Below are 24,877 nucleotides of genomic sequence, written 5' to 3' on the forward strand. Positions count from 1 at the left end.
CTGTACTATCAACACTGTTTTAGCCACAAATCCAAAATACATCCCATACCAGCTGACATGAGGAATATTAACTTCATCCCAGCTGGACCCAGCACAAGAGCACACAGCCATACAGAGTAATCACATAGCCACAGAGATGAATCCTAACATTTAGAGAAATTGGGTAATCTGGCTGTTTGTATACATAATAATCAAGACTATAGCTTTTTTTAAAATTATAGTAAAGGTGTCCAACAACTTGATCCAGCATGTTAAACAATCTGTATGAAGCTTTATTGTTTTTGCAGATGATAGCAAAGCCAACAGCATGTAGAATAGAAGTGTTCATAAATATCATCAACACCCATTTAATCTGTTTACTCTTTGTGTAATCTCACTTTCTAGGAAAAGACTGGACTCTACAGAAAAGGCCATGAATAGAATACATTACAAATATTATAAAATAATTTTTATTATATAACATGTGAAATTGTATTTCAATACCTGACACTGCCAGAATCTGCTTTCTTGAATCATCAATTTTAAAGGAATGGAAATAAAATTAATATCATCTTTTAAACAAATTAAAAAATGTCAAATGCAAATAAACAAGTATTAACAAAAATCTAGAAATGAATGAAAAAGAATGCAGAATCAGAAAATGGATTGTCTTAAATTTTGTTTTTTTCATTAGCACACTGGAATATATTGTTTTGTAAAAATATGGTTTGACTAACAAGAGTGAGTCTGGAGCTCAGTATGAAAACTGGGGCCTTGGAATTGTTAAAGACCTGGAAAATCGTTTTCCAATTTAGCGTCATATGCTACTAGGATCAAGTTTTTAATTTCATATAGACTGAATCTCATTTTAGAACTATTTTACTTTCTGAAAACATATTGTATAATAAAGAATTTAGCAGCAGAGGGTATAAAAGTCCTCAGAAATTAGGTACTCACAGTAAAAATAAACTTTGCAGTTTCAGATAGTTATACTTTTAATTCTAATTATTGAGCAAGTTTTCTCAATTATCTTAAATTTTTCACAAATTATAATGTTTCAAAGATTCTAGAGCTGTGTATCCTGATCTAGGAAGAGATATTCTCAGGAAACATCTATCTATCTAGAGCTGTACATAAAACCTGAATTTTCTCCTACTTCTACATTATTATACTGAGCTACATTTAATGTAACCCTGTATTTTGAGAAATAGTATTACTTCTGATTTAGTTCTAAACAATAGAATTCTTATTACTTAGTTGATTTAATATATAAACATAGCAAATGTGAGAGAATATGTCCAGATTAAAACATTTTCTGGTTTTTTGTTTTTGTACTGTATTAAATTTCAAATTTGAATATGAATGCAAATTATTTCACATGGCTACAGTCCACCATTCTCATGCTGGAGCTTTTCTGTCCTATAAAAATGCCCACTTTCAGAAATAGTGAAAAAAACCTTATATGTTCTATACACAGCTTACTAGCAAATAATTTCCTAATACTTAGGCAGTTACTAACCTCTAATCGGTAGGATTTGTGAACTGAGGGAATTCATCAGACAGCCTGGAAATTCTGTACATTTGATTGTACAACTAATATAGTTTTCTGTTACAATGCAAAAAATCCCCAAATAAAACTCCCATGCCCATGAAGAGATTTTTCTTCTATGCTGTCAGTTAAACAAGAAGGTCTGGGAGAATGGAATCAATGAAACTTGGGTCTACTGTGGGTCTGTGGTTAGTTCCCAGATGGATTCATTAATGTTTAATTAAGGGGTGAGTTCATGATACAGCCTTGCTCTCCCTGCAAGGCTAATAGGGTCACTCTTGTCTATTTAGCCACCTATTTTTATTGAGATTTTTAAGAGCTTAATATCTCAAGATCTCTAACCTTGTCACATTTGGTCAAAATTGGACAAAGCATTAAAAATTAGTGGCAGGGGAATAATCAACAAGCAGTGTGCTCACATGAGCCTTGTTTCTTTTATCTCTTCTTTAAATTAAAATATATCACATTTTTAACACGGAATTTGGCTATGCCATTTTTTAAAGACAGTTTAAACACTGGTATAGACATCTTAAATCCTTTCAAAAAAATCTTCAGAACACTTGCTGTCATGAGGTCTTAATCACCCTTCCTGAAACAGTTCTCACAAGTTTATTTTCCTCTGCAGTGGTACAATAGTTTCTTGGTTTTTTTTAAACTAAGAAACCCATATCCAATGATGTGAATGTAAAAATGTTCCTACACAGTCTCTGTGCAGTCTTGGAAAGCTTCTTAACAAACAAATATCCCACAAGTTATCATGAATATAAGTTGTCAACCTGTTTCTTAGGTATGTGTCAAGAAATAATTAATGTTTATAATATAGAAATTATTAAATATTAGATTCAGTATTTTTAATGTTACAAAAATGTAACAAACGACAGACACTTGCACACACACACAGACACACAATACTGGCAGAACATGCTCAAGCAACACATTCAAGAAAGTGTTTATTATCATAGGTAATAAAAAACCTAGGAAATTATGTTTTCTTTTAAAAGTGATAACACTGTCTATAAATGTGCCAGAACATAGTCTTGAAGGTCATTTTACCAGAACGTTAAAACTAACCAGGAAGAAAAAAAAAGTTATAGTTATTTTTATAAATTCTTCTATTTCTTAAAATGTATGTTTCTTAGTATGATGCTTCTATTGTATTTTGTGAAAGATTTTTAAACTAAAAATCCATATAATATAATGTCCAAATAAACTAGAATTCCATATAAAAGAGTAATTTTTTCATGAAAACTAGGACTAACACTAGTATTATTTTCCTGTATTCTGGAGGCATTAATTACAAAACAAGAGTTAGCATTAAATTTTTCAATTTTATTTATTTAATTAAATTACTTGAAACTCCGTTCTGTTAAAATGTAACCAAGACACTAATCCCACATTTTCCCACACTTGGTTTTCCAGATAATAACTATTTTTTAAAGCGTGTTAGTGCTTAAACACTAGAGAGAAACATATTCTAATTCTACTTTTTAATAAACTCCTATAATGTTGTGCTTTAATTCCAAGGTCAATCTCTGACTGAATGTATCTAAGCAGTTTACAGAGCTGAAAAATTAGTTCTAATCCTTTCAAACAGAACAGGGTTAAATCCAATCTGTTCTGTGTCTGGGAAAATTAACTATCCAGATTATCTGTAACTACAATCTATTTTTGTAAGCAGAAGAAAAAAATTTGAAGATTGGCCCATTCTTAATACCAAGGACAATATTTTAAAATAGTTCAATAATTACTGAAATCCAGTAAGAAGCAGGTCATCTCAAAAAAAAGAAAAAAAAAAGAGTATTATTGAAGAAAAATTTAATTTGATGGTGAACCAACTGCTAATCTGTTGGGCAAAGAATGAATAATTATACAAATATAATTAAACTAACTTCAGAAAAGCTCCATGAAATTTGTGGCCTGAAAAGTTTGAGGAGAGCAAATCCACAGCAATGCCTCCTCCTGTGGAATGATATAACAATGATTTACGAAGCTCAGGTTATTTCTGCTGATTGAGCTCAGTCAAGATTGGTTTCACACGATCAGCTAAAGTACAGAAATCCGTGAAGTGAAGTGGCCCCACATGTTTGAACACACTAGGACATGCTCTTCTAGGTGATCCAAACATTGGGGGTGGGGGTTAAAAGCTGCTGCTCTGTTTTCCCTATGTTTTCCCCTCATTAGGATACACTCCTCCTGCACAGTTAGCCACTTCTGGTGGTCGGGAGCAAAGTCTCATTGTAAATGCACAGCAGGATAGTGGCAAAGCTGAGATTAATTCTCCATAGATTTATATAGACCTTTCTCACTGCTGATTGCTTGTACTGTTTCAAAGGTGTGTATGTTGCCTTTTTTTATTGCTGGTTACTGACTTTATTCCAGCATATGGTGGTTGGCGCCATGACACAAAGTGAACATTTTATACTAGAATTAAAGTGGATATTTGACAGTTTCTGTCAGAAAGTTCAGAGCAAAGAATTTGTGAGACAAGATTTATTGCATATTTTATATGGGACACATCTGTTTCTTTGCTATGTTTCTCTTTAAACGGAAAAATAGCAATGAAGTTTCTTTAAGAAACAAAGGCTGTCAATAAAAAGCATGAACAGAAAAACTACATTATTGAGAATGAATTTAATCATTCTGACCTTCTAAAAATGTGTTACTTGGAAGTATGACAATCACTTTTCCCTTTTTGTTCAGCGATACAGACAGTATAGATTTTCAAATACACAGCTAGGCATATTTAAGAGTAAATAAAAATGAAAATCAAATTAAATCTAAGTATTGATATTGGATATTCACATTTAAAAACAAGGTGAAATATTAAGGTAGATTTTCCCTATTTGTTAGCATCTGCAACTGCATTTTAATGATGTGAAATGTGTCAAATAAACACCCCTTTTTCTGAAAATGTCTTATGAAACTATAGATCAATTATACGAAGATATACAGCAAACCTCCCCGCATTTATCTATTAATATCACTAACTCTGATACAGTTTGGCCTCTGAAGTTCAATTTAGTCTTCTTAACACATTAATCAAAACTGAATCTGAAGAACACCTACCAGGATTTTGTTTAAGAAAAACAACTGTATGCATTAAACAAGAAAGAAAATCTTTCAATAAAATTCCAAGTTTTTAACCAACAGTAGTCCTGTTTATAAAGATTCATATTTAGTGTAAAACCCTCAGATTCAGTTTGAGAAACATTAAGTTTAAATAGATAGAATTAAACAATAACAATAATATATATAGCTCAAAAATCACGTATGCTTTTATGAAAAGGCATGGGTGTCTTATTATTTCTAATTAAAGAAAAAAAAAAAAAACAAACCAGAAAAATCCCTTCTGTTGAACTACATATATTCTTAAAAAATTTTCTGACAAATAGTTAAAAATACTTACAGTCTCAATCCTTTCTCAAACAAAAATATTGGAATTTCTTTTACAAAATAACAAGTATTTGTCAAATTATTTCATACTTCTACTGCATTAATTATGTTTTTAACTCAAAGATTTTCTGGAACTTCAATTTATGAAGGAAAAATTATACAGCTACTAGTTTGAAAAGTCCGTAATTTGAAATAAAATGTAAAAAAGAGGCAAACTTAGACCTGGAGTATTTATCCTTCTAAACACAAATAAAATATAGGATACTAACATTAAAAAGCATTTTGTTAAGATTCTTTTTGATGATGTTTCTACAAGAAACACCAAACTGCATTCAAATACAAGGCGCTGATATTTTTCTGAGCCTTTCTTCTTTGTGATAAACACATAGAATACATTTGAAAATAGGATCTCTCAATTTCTAAATAAAGACCTTCAAACCTACTATTCTGCTTATGGGGAGATCTTAAGAAAAGTAAAGCATGTGTGACACATTAGTCAGGTCATTTAATTCATTCCTTGAAAGTACTCAGACACAACCACAATGAGAAAAATAAGAGTGCATACCAAAAAAACCAAACAAACCAACCAACAAAAAACCTCAACAAAACAACCCCCCAAAAAACCCAAACAAAAAAACAAAACAAAAAAACCCAACCCACCCCCCCAAAAAAAAACCCCAAAAACAACCCCCCTCCAAAAAAAAGAAAAAAAAACAACCCCTCATGTTAGCCTAATTTAAGACTGTGAAAATAACACGAGTTATTACTGCATCTACCTGATCTGTTTTGGTGTTTTACAGCTTGCTTATTTTCTGTTGAACTCTATGCTGGGAGCATCAGGAATTTCTTCCCTGCAGTGCATGGAAACATTTTTAAATGTTTATGCTCACATAAAAGGAAAGAAAACGATATAAGTATTAGAAAACAAGACCAGAGAATGTGAGTGCACCAGCTCAGCACATCACTGTAGACTTTCTGCTTGCTGTATCTCTAGGCCCTTATTATTACCTTCGTGTTTATGAGACACCTCCTACCTCTTGGAAATGGCTTTAACCCAATAGTAACAGTAGATCTGTGCAAAAGCCAATCCCAACTTTCCCCACAACCTCTGTAATACCACATTCTGTTCCAGAGATGGCAACACTTTGTGGAGGGAACTTTCAGACTAAAAGACATTCCCAAGGTGAAAGACTTTGTACACATGCTATGTACAAACGGTTACATCCTGAAGTCGGTTCAGAAGCTGAAGTCCTCAAAAAATATTTTTGACACTTTCAAAATGGTTGAGTTGGGACAATGTTTAGATAGCTGAAGAATTCTGATCCTAGAAAGTTTGATTTGATGAAAGAAGTACTGTTCCAATAAATTTTATACAGACATCTCTCAAGAGAAATAAAACTTCTGATTTCTCCAAGTCACTCAAGGTGTTCAAAAGTGTGGTAAAGGCTCTTCACAGGACAAAAGTAAATTTTTAAATATCTTGCCCTGGCATCTGAAGTATTTAGGCACAAAAATATCAGAGAAGTTGCAGGAAAGGTTGAATGATGACCTGAAATCAGACTCCTTTTTTACATGTCAGAGAAGTCTGTCTTTAATCACAGCTGTAATCTCACAATACTGTATTATCCATATGGTTTTACTCTGTCATTCCTCAATTTTGAGAGCTTAGTAGCAACCTGGTGCTTTGTCCTTTAACTAGCTTGAAATTTCTGATAACTGCCCTATGAATATTGTGATTATTATTTTTGTTCTCAAAACAATGGTCCATCCTGCTCAACAAGACTGCAAGTTTTACCTGTTCTTATTGCTTATAAAGGAAATCAGAGTTCATGCTGTAAAAGAATCTAATCCAGAGAGCTTCAATTTCTTGATGAAATTTTCAGCATCTAGTTTTTTTGAGCATGTTTCCATCATGCTCAAAAACATTAAAACAGGATATTCATGTGCTTGCACAGGTCCAAAAACTAATTGAGAAGAAGTCTTAACACATCAAAATTACAGAAGTCTAAAGAGAAATTCCACATAATTGCACACCAGAATAAACATTGTATTGTCATAATCAGTTTGTGCACTGAAGGGTATTTCCAGACTTAATAGTGTGAAATTACAGAGCACAGGGGACAAACACAAGGTGAGAGTGACCACTGTGAGATTAGGTACTGGGGTCTCTTGAGACCAAGTGTGTTTGGACTTCCCTTATTTAAGTGCATTAATCTCTTCAATCCTTTCCAATTCTTGACTGCTCTTTCCTTGCAGTAGTATCTTCCATATACGTAAACAACTGCTCACAGGTTATATAATCTAAAGTAATGAATCAGTGAGCATCTTTATTTCCTGAAACAAAGCTTTGACACCGATTTAAATTCTATTAGTTCATTGACTTTGAATATCAGAATGTGAAGACACAGAAAGAAAAACAGGATAAATAGGAGACCATGCAGAAAATTCCTAAGAGTATAGCAAAAAAAAGCAGCTGGACTAGAAGAAAAGCCTAATAGGAACCCTGTGAAAAGTCAAACAAATATAACCTACAGTTCTGTTTACCTGTAAGTCTATGATAAAGAAAATGGAAGAAATCCAGTGGAATTTAACAGAAAATAGAGGTTACAATGAGAATTTCAAGAGGATGTTGAACTCCAGATAGTTGACAGTGGTTATAGTAAAGGCATCAGTAATTTTAGGAATAGATTTTATGACTGTCACATAATAATTTTGTATTAAATCAAGAGTGTTAATACTAACATTCATTATGTCACTTAGCTGCTATTAATAGGAAATTCTTCTCTATCATGACATGCCAGTGACTTTGTAACAGCCATGGTAATTCAGTATACCACAATCAAATTGAAAGGAAGTTGGAAGGAACTGTTTTCTATTGGAGATTCCTTCCTTGTTTTCTAAGAGGTCTAAGAGGAGATGACATTGCATTTTCAATTACCAGTTCTTCTAAATTACATTCATAATGCACATTATAGTAGAGTGTAACCCTCCAGTTTCTATAATAAGTCATGATACAGTGAAACTGCTTATAGTAATTTGATGTATATGTGTTTCAACGATAATAAATTCAAAGTTTCCTGAAATGTCATAGCTGTAATTAACACCAATTTTCAGGACTTTGATGTTGATAATTCTTCTGGTAGTGTGGGAGAAAATACTCATTTCAGAGCAAATTCTTGTTCTTTGAATCAGTTCATTGTCAATATTGCATTACTTAGGAGGCATATGGATGCAATCACATTCCAGGACAACTTATTTGGTGTCTTATGGACTGAGGCTATTGTCTAACTATACAATCTCAGAGTACCACAGCAATAAGGTTCTGTGCTTTGCAGACTCGTGCCAATTTATGTAAATCACTCTTTCATCTGTTTAAATACGACAATCTTTTGAGTGATGAAAAGAGTTATGTCTGACACAAAGTTTGAAAGATTAAAGTAATTCTGCTCCTGGCATATAAAACAGCCTTCCAGATCTAAACACAAACTTTGCCTGGTCTGTAATGTCATTGCTGGGAAGCATAAAAAGTTTTAAGCAAACATTATCACTGCAAAGAAGTATGACATATTTTTCAAGTTTGACATTGGACATAAATATCCTCCCACACTGTTTAATGTGAGAACTGCATATGTGTGGCAGAGATAATAAAACATCTCAGTGAAAACAAATGAAATGAAAAAGAAGTTACGATAAGTAGAACAGAAATAAAGCTTTGAAGTTAAAAGTCTTCATATCTGTACATTTTATTCACAAGAGGAAGAATCAGTATTTGATATGCAGAGTGGATAGTCACACAATCTGGAAGAGTCTTATGCTTTGTAGGAATGGTTATCTATTCAGAGATATATTTCTTAGCTGACAGAAGCAACTTCATAATTGCAGGTAAGAAAAATCTGGTGAATTGTAAGGTCCTTTTAAGTGCTATTGCTCTTTTGCTGCTTTTTACACACAGTATTTTAACAGACAGCTGTTACTGAAATTTAACAGTATTCTTAAATTTTTTTCTTGATTTTCTTACTTCACTTGTTAAGCTTTAAAACAGTCAAGAGCTTTACAAATAAAATGCAAGACAAGTACCATAATCTGATCTGTATTTTGAAATAGAGGAGTACAACACAGGTGGGAAGAGAAGTATGTGACTTAATTTCATATACAACTTTAGAATATTTCTTTCTCTTTCTTTCTGTTAATGTTCTTCTTGGGGAGAATAGCTGCAATTTTATTGCAGAGAATCAAGAATTTTAAATAGTTCCCAGAGGTTTCTGATATTTTGGGATGTCATTACAGACATGCTCTACCAGGTAACTGCTTTGAGTAACAACTTAAAATATAATCTCTATATCTGTCTTAAAAATAATATAATATTGTCACACTATGAAAGGAATAAGTGCCAATGTAAGTTTCTTCCTAATCTTTGACTGTATTAAGATGTATAAAGGTATATCCTGTTGACCTGAAGTAAGAGAGAAAAAAGAAGTATTATTCTACCTTGAAAAAATGGTGCTTGGAGTGTTCTTGACTTCTGATTCACTACTACTGAATGACATTAACATCTTGCTTTATACTTCACAGATGGCTTTAAGACAAAAGCAACAATTTTGAGTGGAAATACTTTTTTCCCTGTAATATAATAAACTATGTTATCATCCTCCTACACTCAAAAGATGTATGTGGCTATAAACTAATGAAAGGTTGCTTTTCCGGGGTTAATATAATAGGTGCTACTAGATGAGAAGCATAAATCACCATGTATGAGCACCTATGTATAAGCACAAGAACAACATCCTAGAGAGAATATTTACATACTGAGGAACAAGTAGGAAATGATGAACAAGAAATTCAAAGTTGGCTAGCTGCTAGCTTTTATCATTGATTCATAGAATGATTTCTGTTGGATGGGACCCTAAAGATCATCTAGTTCGATCCCTGCTGCCATGGGCTGGTTGGAGCAAATAAACAAAGTGGTTCAGAGCCCCATCCAACCTGGTCTTGAACACTTCCAGCGATGGGGCAAGCCACAGTTTCTCTGGGCAAATTTTCCTGTGCCTCACCAACATTACTGTAAAGAATTTCTTATTATCTAATCTAAACTCACACTTTCTCAGTTTAACACCATTTAAAGCGTTGTCTGATACCTACATATCCTTGTGAAAAGTCCCTCTCCAGGTCTAGTAGCCTGTTTTAGATACTGGAAGGCTGCTGTAAGGTCTCCCCAGAGCTTTCCCTTCTCTAGGCTGAACAGCCCCAGCTCTCAGCTCCAGACTTCATGGCCTTCCCAACAGAGCTCATTTCTTGTTTCCTTTCCCTCAACTACCTCAACAATCCTCTGTGGTGCTTTCAACAAGCAGAAGAGGAAATGCAGGTCAAAACTCCTGTTCTATACCAGAAATCCATTTGAAAGTGTATTGGACTGGATGCATGCCCAGGTAGCTACTGCAGCCTGGCTAAAATTATTAAGAAATCACTCAGCAGTTAAAAGCGGATTTGCAGACTCTTCCTATACGGTTGCTAATCTTGTCTGAAAAATTCACTAGCTCCTGACATAATGCTGAAGTGATTGGTTTGGTCTACGACTCCGTTTTTCTACTGCATAGTCCCATAGATAGCACAGTGCTGACCTTTCATGTAGTATACAACACACAGCAGTTGTAGCAAAGCAATTAATCTAACCAATGTTTCCCAGATGTTAGGCTAGAATTATAAACATAGGACAATTTATTTTTCTTTTGGATTAATCACAATAGATTACTCTATTTGACAAATCCTTCCCTCTCCATCTTGCTTGTTACTTTGGTCACTCCAGTGTATTGTGCACCTTTCCCAAACAGCTTTGCTTTCCACTACTAATGAATTTCAAAAACTGTTCTGTCTTGACATCAGACTGCTCACTTCCCAGACTCTGTTCTAAATTAAATGAATTCCTGTAATAGCAGAGTCTTCATCACCAAGATGCTTTATTCTTAGAGAAATGAAGAGAAGCAGTTATGCTTATCCTATGCTAACTGCTGTGAAGCATAAAGACTTCTTCATTTTCACATTCCAATGCATGAGGGAGGAACCCAAGCCCAGATTGAAGTTTTTACATGCTTTCTGACCTGGATCCAATGAATAAGAATTTGGAAACAGATTTTGCAAGATACTGCATGAATCTATGCTATTCATTTCTACATTTATTAAAATGGACAAACAATATGAAATAGTCAGGCGGCAAAATAAGAAATAAATTTAATTAGTCACCTACTCCTGCACGTCATTTACTTTCTGGTTTGTATCATTCTTGAGGGAATGCACAAGGAGAATAAGAAACACTATGGAAAACACCAATAGTTAATGGCCCTTCAGTGAGCTGCACAGTTGCAGTAACCAAAATCTTTTTTTTCTCCTTTTTAAAACGGAGTTTTTGCATCTTTCTCATAGTCATCTAAGTATTCTGATAGTTTCATATCAAAAGAGGAGTTTTCTTCTAAGAAATTCTGAGCGAGAATTTAATGAATTAAAGAGCATTCCAGACCACACATTATTTCATACTTTTAAAGGCCTTCTTGCATATCATGGCAATTTAAATGGAAAATAATTATGAACGTATTGTTAACCACCCCATACAGTAATTTCAATGGAAATACAGTAAGCGAATATGAATTTACAATAATTAATAGATCTCCATACTATAGGAAAACTAATATAATTTGTTCCCCATAATTAGATTTACTAAAGATTATTTCAACTTTGAGAATAATCTAAGCCTTTTCCAAAAAGCACAGGCATATCAAATACAACTAATGAAGCATTAAGACAGTTTACACAAGATATCTTCCATGTGGGATTCACACAGTACTTGACAAAGATTTTCTTTCACTACAAAGCCCAGCAAGAATCATCATTTAACATTCTGTGTACCAGAAAAGAGGGGCACTCTCTGAAAAGATAATATTCTCTGAAAAGGATATTAACCAACTGCTAGCATCGCATATAAAGTAGCTAAACTGGGAATAGAACCCAAAGGTTCTGGCACCTAATTCCCTGCTCAAGGCACTGGGCTACATTACATCCAGTTATACAAACCAGCACTGACATCAGCAAAAGTACAGTTTATCCCCTCTAGCATTTTAGAATGTCAGTCTCCATAACACTCTCAATGTTTTTTGTTACAACACAGCAAGTATTAGATTTAATTGGTATTAATTATAATTAGGAAATGTAAACACTTCAGTATAAGCAAATCAGGATTTTTTTTTTTCCTTACAGTATTTCCAACTTCACATTGACTAGAAATGATGGGAATTGTGCGTGTGGGAAAAACCTCAATATCTATGAGTTCCAGCCTTATTTTCAAGCCAGAAGTTTCGGAAAAGCATCTGAGTTTTGGATACTTGCTGTGAGCTGGCAGAAAGATAACATACAATTTTTTCTTACATTTGCTTAAACCAGTCACAACTCTTTTTTAAACAAACAAAACTAAAACCAGATGCTTATTGGATGTTCAGTATTATCAGCTAACTCCTAATTTCAGAGAAGCAGCTGAGTTTGCAGACACCTCTGACCTTGACATTTGTCCAATGCCTATTCTAGTGCCATAAATCAACATGGGTTTCTGTGTTATTTTTCCCTATCTTCAGTGTGGAATTTTATAGGATTTCCATTCTAATGCCACAGAAAGTACCATCCCCCATTATAAAGATTCAAATAAATCAGGTGACTGACAGAAAAATAGAGTCAATCATGGAATCTGACAATCTACTCATTGTCAGAAAACTCATCTCAGAATAAGGTAAAATAAGATGTGAAAACATAAGAAGTCAAATTATACAAAATTAAGTGTGTCTGATTAGATACCATAACGCATAACACTATAAAGCAAAAGAAGAATAAACGAACATAAGAAAAAGTGGACAAGTGAATAATCCAGGTGGTTTTGCTCTTTCCAGTATACAAATGACCTCACTAAAAAAATGTCCAATAAATATAATATATACTTACTACTAGAACAGCATGCAGGAATGTATGGTCACTCTCTTTTTTAAAAAAAAATACATTATTCACACACATAAGGATAAAATTTTCTGTCACACTGACAGAGATAAATATATGTCAATTTTCGCATCAATAGGAATAAGGAGGGAAAATATTGAGAAGAATATGTTTTTCTATTTGAAATGATAATGCACAATTAAATTGGAATTTTATCTGAAGCAGAACTAATCTTCTTCCAAAATCAATTGAGTATTTTTATAATATTCCATGCATAAAAAAGTGGAGTACAATAAAAATTGTAGCTCAGTACCGCAGGAGAAATGAGGTACTGGGTTGTCTTTATTTTTTAAGACTGTTTTAATATGATTCCTTCTGCTGGTTTTAGCTGGGTTGGAGCTAACTTTCTTCACAGGTGGAACTGTGGTGCTGAGGAACACCTATGGTGCTGTAGATTAGATTTGTGACCAAAACAGTGTTGATAACACATCCATGTTTTAGCTGCTGCTGAGCAGTCCTGCACAGCATTCAGGCCTTCTCTATTTCTAATGCTGATGTTCACAAAGCAAGGCTGGGGATGAACAACGAGTTGGGAGGGGCCAAGCTGAATCAATCAAAGGGATAATTCATACCACATGACATCATGCTCAAAATAAATCTGGGAAAAGAACGAGGAAGCAGGGGAGAGGTTCAGAGTTTTGATGCTTGTCTTTCCAAGCAGTGGTAATGTGTGATGAAATCCTGCTTTCCTGGTAATGTGAAATTTAGAAATGTGAGTTCTAAATGGAACTTAGAAATACTGTGGTCAACAGGACTAGGAAAGTGATAAAATCCACTGTACTTGGCACTGGTGAGGCCACACCTCGAATCCTGTGTTCAGTTTTAGGCTCCTCACACAACTGAGGTGCTGGAGTGTGTCTGGAGAAGGGCAACGGAGCTGGAAAGGGTCTGGAGCACAAGTCCAACTAGCAGGAGCTAAGGCAGTTGAGAGTGTTTAGCCTGGGGACAAAGAGGCTCAGGAGAGCCCTTATCAGTCTCTACAGCCCCTAGAGAGCAAAGGGGGTCAGTCTCTTCTCTCCGGTAGCAAGTGATTGGACAAATGTGTCAGGGAACGTTCAAATCAGATGCTGGGAAAAATTTCTTCCCTGAAAGGGTTATCAAGTATTGAAATAGGCTACCCAGGAGAGTAGTGGAATAACCATCCCTGGAAGAGTTTAAAAAGAGTGTAGATGTTGTGCTTAGGGACATAGTTTAGTGGCAGAACTGAAAATTTAAGGTTAATGGCTGGACTTGATAATTTTTAAGAAGTCTCTTCCAGCCTTAATGATTCTAAGAAATGGCTGACCATTGGCTTACTGATGGGAAGGAGTTGGCTGAATTCCATATTTTGCATGGCTTGTTCACACAGCTTTTGCTAAAATTGTTTAAATTGTCTGTGTTTCAAAGCATTAGTTTTCTTTCATTCACCCTTCCACCCCCTCTTTGCCTCCCCATGGAGGGGCAGCAAGCAAAAAGCTGTGTGGTGCAAAGCTGCAAACTGCACAAACCACACCAACCTTCACGGGACCCAGGGTGTAGTAAGAATTACAGAATCTGTGATATGATTGTAGAAGACACCAGGTTAGGATCCTGGCAAGACCTGGGCAAAATTGAATTATTACAATACTTCAGCAAGCTAGATCAAGAAACATGCTGGAGATTATATTGGTTCTGTCAAAATACAAATATATATATATATATACACATATACATGTATATATATAGTACTAATTCAATCTTGATGTTATTGTTAAACTGTAAGTGAAAAATTCCAACTAAAAACATCAGAAAGACAATGAAACTGTCTTGCAGTGACATCAAGATTTCCATTACATTTTTTGTTTTAAAAGTTCTGTGGCAAGGAATCTGCTGCTTAAATACTGTCCAAATACACTTGCACATTAAAAAAAAAAAAAATTAAGTAAGTATATCCACTGAACTCCATGGCCTGGGAGAAGGCTAAAGGAAAATATTAGCTTATTTGCTGTACAATTTAAGCGTTGCTTTTGAAACATCCTGTTTTCATCTGTCAAGGTATTTAACAAGACAGCCTCATGAAACAAAGTTATTAAAAAGACAGTAGGACAATCTTTATAAGAAAGATTAGGCGAATTAATAAATTATTCCAATAATCTGAATGATCACTAATATTCTGTCTGGATGAGCAGATTCAGATAGTTCAACTGACTTCTCAAATAGTTAACTGTTGAACTGTCCACCATTTCTATGAGAAATACAATTAAAATTTGAACAGTTCTAGGATCTCTCTCAAAAATACAGAATTTGTTTTGTTTACTCAGAAAGACTGTACTCCTACAAGGAGAGGGGGGAAAGTCTCTTCCTATATCTATTTTCCACATGTCCAGAAGCAATGGTGCTGGCAGAAGAAGGTGATAGGGAAAACAGTATGGGAAACAGGAAGGAGCAGGACTCTTGTTATCAACAGCAACTTGGATTTACATTATCTTCAGCTGATGACCAAATTGTACCTTGGTTTTCACCCACTGTCTCCAGAGTCTAACCTGCCAAATCACTTTTTTAAGGCTTATTTCTGTCTCACACAAGACAAAAATCTTTAAATATGAATAAGTCAGTTCATAAGCTCACACTAGGGAGAAAAGATGACATATATATATATGTGGACTTTCTCTAAAAGAGTGTCTTTGACTCTTGTCTTTTTTAAGTCTTCGAAGCTTTATATTCCCTCTGATAAATCTGGTCTGTGATGAATATATTTTTCATTTTGCCTACCAATAATCATAAAAAACAAAGCACAAAATAACCAATGGGAAATGGGTGAGATCAAAGGAGTGATTATCTTTGACAAGTGATGTCTAAGATCTGTATAACATATATCAACATACATGAACATATATTAGGCCCATTAGGAACATAATCCACAGGAATTTTCAGAGGAAACAGATACTTAATGCAGCTTACATTATGCATAACTTTATAAACCACTACACTATTTGGCAGTAAGTTTCTCTTTTTCAGATGTGGTTACCTTTCTGGAAGAATTCTTCTAATTTCTCCTTGAAGGGCTGGAGATGTTCTTCAGAAGACTCTCTGCAAACTAACTTCATCTGCTTTTCAGAGGCTACAAAAAGAAGAGACACATTATGACGGAAGTAATGTACCAGAAGTAGATTTCAGCACCATAGGAGCCTCCATCTAAATTTGTCACCTGAACTTACCTTAGAGGTAATAAATAAGCAGTAAGACATCCAGCAATTACATTAAAATAAAAATACAAATACTAATCTAGCCAGTATTACTAGCTATATATATATATAAATATGTATATGTACAGTAAATAAAAAATTCTATATGTGTTTAAAGAGTAGAATTTGTCTTTATTAAGGAATTTATTCTAAAACTCCTGCATTGTGCTAGGGCTTGCTACTAACACAGCCTGCCTCACACACTAGTTCTAGATGGTATATTCAAAGCTTTAAGGTCTGTTTCTGTGGTGAGTGGAGGATGCCTTATATCTGGACTGATTTTAATCAATCAGTGCCAGGCATCCCACACTCAACCATTTTTCCTGAAACAGATGCAGAAATTCAGCATTACTTAAGTATTCCATCCCCAGACCATGATATGAAACAGTTGAAGTATGTAAGAAAGTTAACTTACATTTAAGTGCAATGTGTTTACTGTTTAATCTAGCTGCTATTTTAAGAACTCTGCCAATTTCTGAAAAACTTCATTTTTTTTGGCCAATGAATTTTAACAGGCTTAGAATTTCTATAAACTTGGTACACTCCAGTGTTCCACATTAAAGATGATGGGAGGCAGAAATCAAAATGAAATTACTTTCCATTTAGCAACTGAATTTACGAATCACTACAAGATTTTTCTTGCACAACTTTTCATTCCCAAGAAACTAAATTTAGATGGAAACATATTTTGGAGTTAAACCTAAGACTTAGAGTTTGGCTGCATGAACTGTATTCACACCATAATACTACCACCATTAAACAAAAATTAATGTAAAACTGCGGAATCAGAAGCTGAACCTGTGTAATTAATGTCACATTATTTAAACTTGCAATGTAGTGTAAAAAGTCAATGGAAGGTTGAAAATAGATGCTTATAATACCCTTGGACCATTAGGACGTACTGAATAGAACCACAGCTTTTCAATTAAATGAGAGCATAAACACATTTGGACAATTCCTATGGAAAAAAACTTATTTCCACCTAAGAGTATATTTTAATTTAGCAACCCTCCACGACTCAGGCAGCTTGTGTACAATGGCCTGGGCTACAGCCTAAGCGTATCTTTAATATATAGTCTTGTAACTGGCAGCATATGACAAACCTTTCAAATGATTCAAAGTAAACTTAATGGGTATTTGTTTGTATGCCAGATAGTAGGCAGAATGGAGTGGTGAATTAAACATACTAGATTGGGAAAGAAAATCTTTTATTAGCTGCTTAGTTATGTGTCTTTAATAATTTAAATTAAGCAAAAAAGAAAAATCCAAAATCAGGGAATTTTATATGATATATTAAGATTATTTTCTTATGATACATGCTGCTTACCATTAAAAATTTGAACTTTCTGTGACTGTCACAATATATTGATTGAAATGTGTGTATGCTTAATATTTATGTTTGCAGAATTAGGAAGAAATTGCAATCAAGCTGATTGTAACACTATGGAAGACAACAGACATTAGAATTTTGTAAATGGAAAAAATCTAACAAAATAACAGTATTGTGGGTTTCTGACTGTACATTTGAACAGAGTTAACATACAGGTCTGTGTCACTTTTTTCGTTTAAACAAATCTACAGAAAATCATGAGGGAATATTTAGAAATTATTCTGGATGAATAGAAAATGATAAAACTGTAAAAAGTAATACAGTACAGACAGTATGTTCAGACATTTGAAACACAGTAAATGACTATGGTTCTTACAGTCATGTAAGGTTGCAACAACTGAAAACCAGTATTTCTTTTATAATACTCTCACATAAATTTATATAAATCTATATGGAATTAAATTTCTATGAACATGTATTAGACTAATAAGTATGTAGGTACAGTAGTATCTAAACACACTCTAATAAACTCTAGAAAGGCATTTCTCCAAACATATGGTGTTGCTAATGCATCATCTGAAGCACTGAAAGCTCTCCTACAAGCTCTAATAACACAAGATTTAGAAAGGTTACTCAAGTAGGTCCTATGTATATAAGTGACCAAGAATAGGATGAACTGTTTCTAAAGTAAAAAGAAAGCACATATAAACCGCCTTAATTTTTTTTTTTTTAAATTGAGATTGCTAACATTAACCTTAATCAGATGACAAAAACTACAGGAAAATCAGGAGAAGTACCGACACATAGAGCATACAGAAAAAAAAAAAACAAAAACGGTTTTGGATAGTGAATTCTTAAGATCTTAAGAATCCCAACACCTGTAACAAGGAGATTAATATTTGGAGTGAGTAGAGAAGAACAGTAAGGAGAAAGGCACAGAAATAAAGAAAAATGTGACAGATGGCATAGAATAAGTGAATCAGGATGCTGATTAAAACTCTAAAAGTTTGAGATGAAGGGAAATGAGATGATATACCAGTTTCAAATGCTTAAAGTGATCTTGAAACAATGAAATGTAAAGAGACAGAAGAAGTCAAGTAAATGCTGGAAAATTCACTATTGTAAGGCCTGAAAAAGAGATCTTTTAGGCTGAAGAACCTTAGAACATGACCAAATTTATTTGGGGATAGATATAGCAAGGAGTGATGGAAGTGTGTTCAAAGGAATCACAAATCAGATACATGTAAAGACATATTTTGAAGAGGAAAAAGCATTTAATGACACAATTAATGTGAAGTTTTTGATAAAAATGGCAGTAGTAATGACACATATTAAAGTCAGGCAGTCTTTGTCAAGCTGCTTTAGTAATGGTGAAAGTCAACCATACAACTGTATGACCTACATCAGTTCTACACAACCTAATAAAAAAGTTTCTGGTAACTAGCATTCAGTCAATTTCTGGTTATACAAGGGTTTTTGTTTAGTTGTTTTTTTATTTACTTGAAACTTAATGTTAAAAATGTCATGCCAAACATTATATAAAACCCCCCCTTAAACTAGAAAGTCTAGTTCCATAAATTGCTTTGATTTTCTTTGCTAAAAATACTGTAACAGGATATATATGCATCTATTCTTTATACTTTGTTCTCATATTCACTACAGTACAAAACTTTTCCTCTTTGAAAGAAAATTACTTCAGCAAAGTTTTTACTAGAATGATTTGGAGGTAAAGGATCCTATTATGCATTTCTTCTTTTAAATACATACTAAAAAGCTGCTTTCTGAAAAAAATATCTTGCTGAAATTCTGAGGAATCTGAGGAAGCTGACAGCTATCACCACACATACACTTTACCTCTCACCATCTCATGATCATTTGGGAAAATAAAAAACCTGTTTCAGCATTACTGAGTTCAAACAGATGCTAATTCTCCACTAATGTAATAAACTTTTGGTTCTTTTCCTTGGTATGAGCATATGTTAGTGAAATTGAATGCAATATGCTATTTTGAAAATTGTTTATTTCTAAATGAGCTATTGCAACCAAAAAAAAAAAAAAAAAAAAAAAAAAAAAAAAAAAAAAAGGAAAGAAAAAAAAAGGAAAGTACAAGTGTGCAAAAGTATTTGAAAGTCCTTACAAATTGTTGGATGCACATCATTCTTCACCCACTACAAATCTTGGCCACAGAAATGGAAAGCATTAGCAAAACATTAAAACAAAGCTGGAAACTGCTGATTATCAGTTTGCCACTGTCTTCAGATTTAATGCAGTACTTGGCTCAAAAAGTTCTTCAAAAATCCCCAATATAAGTGAAAATATTTACAAAATAGAACATCTCTCACTTAATGCCTATTGGGCAATAGCCTTAAAACTCCACAGACACTTGTAAATCTGTCAAAAGAATCATGGCCCATAAACAAACTTTCACGTAAAGAGCACTTCTGTGTCAATCAGACATGATTTGGAATTTTTTAAGCACCATTTTTAAAATAAATGCAAAACCAGAAATAGTTTAAAGTTGATAACAGTAAATTACTAACTATTTACTCACCGGAACCCACCAGTAGCATTTACAGGAATCAGCCTGACAGCAAAACCAAGTATCAACACCACGAATTCCTATAAACCTGTCACTGACACTATCCCCTATGAGTTATGCCTCTGTGAAAGCTGCTAAAACTCCCCCACTCCTGTCTGTTCAGAGTATAGTAGGTTATACTGCCAGGCTTGCTCTTTTGCTACAATGCAAGCACACCTTTGACAGAAGGATTACTATTTGATAATTCTTTTTTAGAACTCTTACCTTTTCTGCTTTGAAGAGCATTTCAAATCATACTGCAAATGAATTCAGTGTAGTGCTAAATAACCCCAAGTTTCTGTATGAGAGAATCCGTGATCTTTTACAGTGCAGAAAGCTGTTACGCTACTTGAATCTATACGCTCAAATAAAAACCTAATAAAAGTCCAATAAAATTTAAAAAATTATATTATTCAGCAAGTGCTATGAAATTTTCTCATTATTTAGTTCCTTTGATTTTTGCTTTATTAATTTTCTTGCTTGGAAACAACTTTACAAGCTAAACAAATAATTACTGGTGGAGATGCATGTTTGCCCATCAGACACTGCTGCAGAATCTGGTTATAGTCTCCTCTTATTACATGCATTTAGGGACCTGCCTACCGGAACTGTTCACATTATATTAATTCAATGCATTTTGCACTATCTACAGCTTTTGCACTTATGTATGAACTTGCACATAAATTTTCTTTACAAACAGAATTTTAAATAAAGTACAGAAGGAAAGAGATTTATCTTCATTCCGTGGGAGCATGGTAAGAATTTTAACAACTTCCAACTGCAAGAGGCTATGCTGCTACTGACTCAGAAAAGTTTCAGAGACAGTATTTTATTTGCCCTTTTGGACACATATTGATAATCAGAACATGTCAATAACAGAACGCACAGATGTTCAAGCACTGTCACCAAAGCCAGAGTGGGGCTGACTGATACAGAAGCCTTTGAAGAAAGCAGAGACGGAAATGCAGTGAAGTGGGGTGGGAAGTCTTCCAATACAAAACTATCTGAGAAAAAGGTAAAAGGGCATCAGAGTGTGGTAGCACACTGTTCTCAAGCTTAGTTTTTATTGCCTTAAATAAAGGTCAAAAATTTAATGCAAAAAAGTGTTAGCACACATAAAACTAAATACACATTCTAACTTACTAATTGCTTGTATAGCTACTGTTCTGTGAAGATATTTTCAGCTAATTTAAAAGAAGAAATATGCTTCTATATACAGACAGCTATTTTCTTCACATATTAATAATTCCTTTTTTTAAAAAAAATAATTTCAGAGGATAGAAGATAGTAAGTGAAATGTCCAGTCTTCATCTGAAACACATTTCCTCATGACACACAGAAATAAGTATCTGCTTAGGTGCTCTAGCTGTCATGTATAAATGAGACAGAAAAAAAAAAAATTCAGTGATACATCCTAAGATGTGGAAAGTGAAATAATGTAATTAGTGGCATACAAAATACTCTGTGAAGTTCACCTGTTCTGAAGGAGTTGGACATCTTGACAATTTTCACAAGTTGGATCAGATATTCTACCTTTGTCTTTTGAGGGAGCTTTGTTTGTTTATTTTAAGTTCAACAACATTTTTGAACATTCAGAGTTAATGATGGCATACAAAGGAACTTTCAGGCCTATATTAGTTTCAACAAACCTAAACCAAACTTTTTTAGCTCCTTGTTTGGTGAAAGCGCATCAACATTTTATACAAATCATTAAAAAACCTTTCTGTTAAAGTTGTTTCCCAAGAACACATTTAGCAAAATGAAGAAAGACTGCTAGAAAAACTAAATATTTTTCACACCATAGCAACATATCTGAGCCTCTGCTTAATGTACTCCTTCTGAAATGGTAGTTTACATTCAGGGCACCCTTCAGCAGAGAAGCACACTGCAAGGGACTGAACAGTACATATAAATGATTATAATGACTAAAGCCTCATAATTTTCCAGTCAAGTATTTGAAAGATTCCTTTAAGTGATTCCAGCACACATTAGTAGAAAATTTTTGTTAAGTGTCAAGATCCAAACATACAGAACTCCACACATCATAAAGATCTGTCAAGAGTGTAGAATTCTGTGCTAGCAGAATCTGCTGAGAAACTGGGACACTTCCCTTTGCTCTGAACAGTACAAAAAAAGAAGAGTATTTTGAAACTGAAGAGTCTGGTAATTGAGAGGGAAACAACATTTTTAAGAAGCAAGAATAATATTTTCATCAGATGAATTAAGATTTTTTTACTGTGCTAAGAAAAAAAGGACCTTTCAAATACTCAAACATTTTATCACTTATTGTACTGAATGAGGGATCAGATACAAGAGAATTGGGCAGCAGCTGAAATAGTTTATGAGCTGAAATTGTAGAAGCCAGAGAAGTGATCTGCCATTTTCCTCTCTATTGCTGGATCTCTGATTTTATGTGCAAAAACAGATCATAAAGTTGGACCTAATTAATTCCTCTACCAAGTTGGTAGGATTTTGGTTCAGCTGGAGCATTCAGCTTAGATTTAAATCATGTGAATTCATAAACTAGCAATATTAGCAGGAGTACTCCTCAAAGTGATAATTAGCCCCACTATTCCTGATTTGTATGCCACAGTCTGAACTAATGCACTTTCAATCTTCGATACATGACTGTCTCAATTCTAGCAGAAATCTGTCCTGTCTTTTACTGCAGACTTCCACAAAGAGGAAAAGCTGATGAGGTCCATAAATATGAAGTCATGGTTTCCTCAACACTACTATTTAATACTCTCCAAACTATATAATTCATTATCCATCATACACATTGGTAGGGACAGTGTTCCTCCTGTTCCCAGACGTACACTACCTGCTCCCAGATGTATCCTTCTCAGTTATGTAACTAATGCTTAACATACACACATGTATTTATTTATTTAAAAGGGCACACAAAAAAGTGCACAGAAAATCATAAATGTGGTATTTCCCAGATTCATTTTAGAATCTTAACATTTGCAGAATGATTTTTAACAAGAAATTTCCGAGAATTCTTAAGCCAAAGGACAAAAACAAAAAAAAAAAAAAAAAAAAAAAAAAAAAAAAAAAATTAAAAGCATGCCATTGTTTAACCGACTGAAAGCTTTCTCTCTGTGCCTTTATGCACACATGCAGACATCTGCTTTCAGGAAGTAAACTCTTCAAAAACATAATTGCTTTTCTCCTCTATTATACATCTGAATGTTTAAACCATTTAAACCATTCCATACTATCCTTTTTAATCAAAACCTAAAAAAAAAAAAAAAATCAATGAAATTTAAGAAATTATCCACTTAGAAAAATTTATACTAAATGTATTCACATATGAATGTTACCAGCGTAACACTGGAAAAAAGTTAGCTTTATTGTAAAATAAAATCCAATGTCCATATAGAAAATGCATTTCAAATGCCTGTGTTGGATCTCTCTAAATCAAAACAAGCTGAAATACACCTCATCCTGCTGAGGCAAGAGACTATTCAAAAAGTGGTCGGCAAACTCTGAGAATGAAGAGTGCCAACTCATGAAAAAAAACCCCTTTTCCTGTACAAAGCCATCCTTTGCTCATTTCTTTCATCATTTTGCATTGCCTCAAAATAGATAATGTAAATCCTGGACTGTGGAATAAGCAGTGAAACCACATTCAAAGCAACATGCCTCTTTTATGCTATTACCTAGAGAAATAACACATGCACCTACTTGGCTCCTCATGTTCCACCACCCAATTCAAATTTCTACTTGCTTGCACTTCCAAAATTTCAAAGAACATATAACTAACATAAAGAAAATTAAAATAAGTATGTTCTGTACATTATAATACAACTTCTTTGCTCCTGCTGGGAAGATTTTTTGACATGTATGTTACTCAGACATTTAAGCCCCTCTTTTAAATTGACTTAAAACATTTAATTTAAATTAGACTAAGGCATCAATTGGTTGAAAATATTTTAGAAGAGTATGTTTGATACTTTTTGGAATACTATCCTCCTGTAATGAATAGGCAATAATCCTTTATCAAGACATAGCTATTGATCCTAGAAATTATTTAGAAAGTTAATACTCAAAATTGATATAATACTTACAATTTTTTCAATGTGATCCAGTAAACTTACTGTCTATCAAGCAAATCAAACAAGAGACAAAACCCCTCAACACTGTAATCCTTGCACCACTGATTATTACTGTATCATGATTATACTAAAGCTCTAGTCCACAGAACAGACTTTACCAAAGGCTGTGTTATGAATGAACTAAATACACAATTCCACCTGAATAAATGATAACCCATCAAATTAAGTTCTCAATCTATGTATACACAGAAATCCAACAAAACCAGAAATTAAAAAATTGAAGCCATCAATTAATCTCTAGAACAAAACCAGGCTATAGTTGATTAGGGGGCAGTTTGTTGCAAAACTCTTTCACTCAGTTTGAGGACTCTGATGGGAAAAGACATTTAGGAATCTTAAATTAACTTCTTGGAATAATACCAATTAAACTTTTCTGCCTTTGTATGTTTTCCTATTGATAAATATATTCCCTTCTAATCCTTGATAAATTCAGATGTTTTTCAGTACTTTAAACTTGGAAAATCAGAGTTTTAGTCTGCATGAACTCATTGTTTTTTCTTTTTGAAGTTTCCGCCTTGAATCTATTTAAATTAATAGTTGCTGAAAGTATCGAGAATGAGTGACTCTTTTCCACTTCCATCCATTTCTTATTTCTAAATTCTCCTCCTCCCTGCTTTGCAATACAATGTGATAGTTAGCTACCTGAAGAAGCACTGAATGAGAGCAGTGTAAGTGCAACAGTTTAGTCTGGTCTAA

At 33.8% G+C, this 24,877-nt stretch overlaps 1 protein-coding gene across 1 annotated transcript in view; it reads right to left on the reverse strand.

Moving 5' to 3' along the window:
* Positions 1 to 24,877, reverse strand: part of FMN1 (formin 1) — a 138,453-nt gene that overhangs the window by 33,295 nt on the left and 80,281 nt on the right. The window contains exon 13 of the mRNA XM_083863276.1: positions 15,936 to 16,028. Coding sequence (XP_083719402.1) covers positions 15,936 to 16,028 — 93 coding nt within the window. The remainder of the gene's footprint in view (positions 1 to 15,935; positions 16,029 to 24,877) is intronic.

Source organism: Zosterops lateralis, assembly GCF_965231275.1.
Source record: "Zosterops lateralis genome assembly, chromosome: 6".
Classification (NCBI taxonomy): domain Eukaryota; kingdom Metazoa; phylum Chordata; class Aves; order Passeriformes; family Zosteropidae; genus Zosterops; species Zosterops lateralis.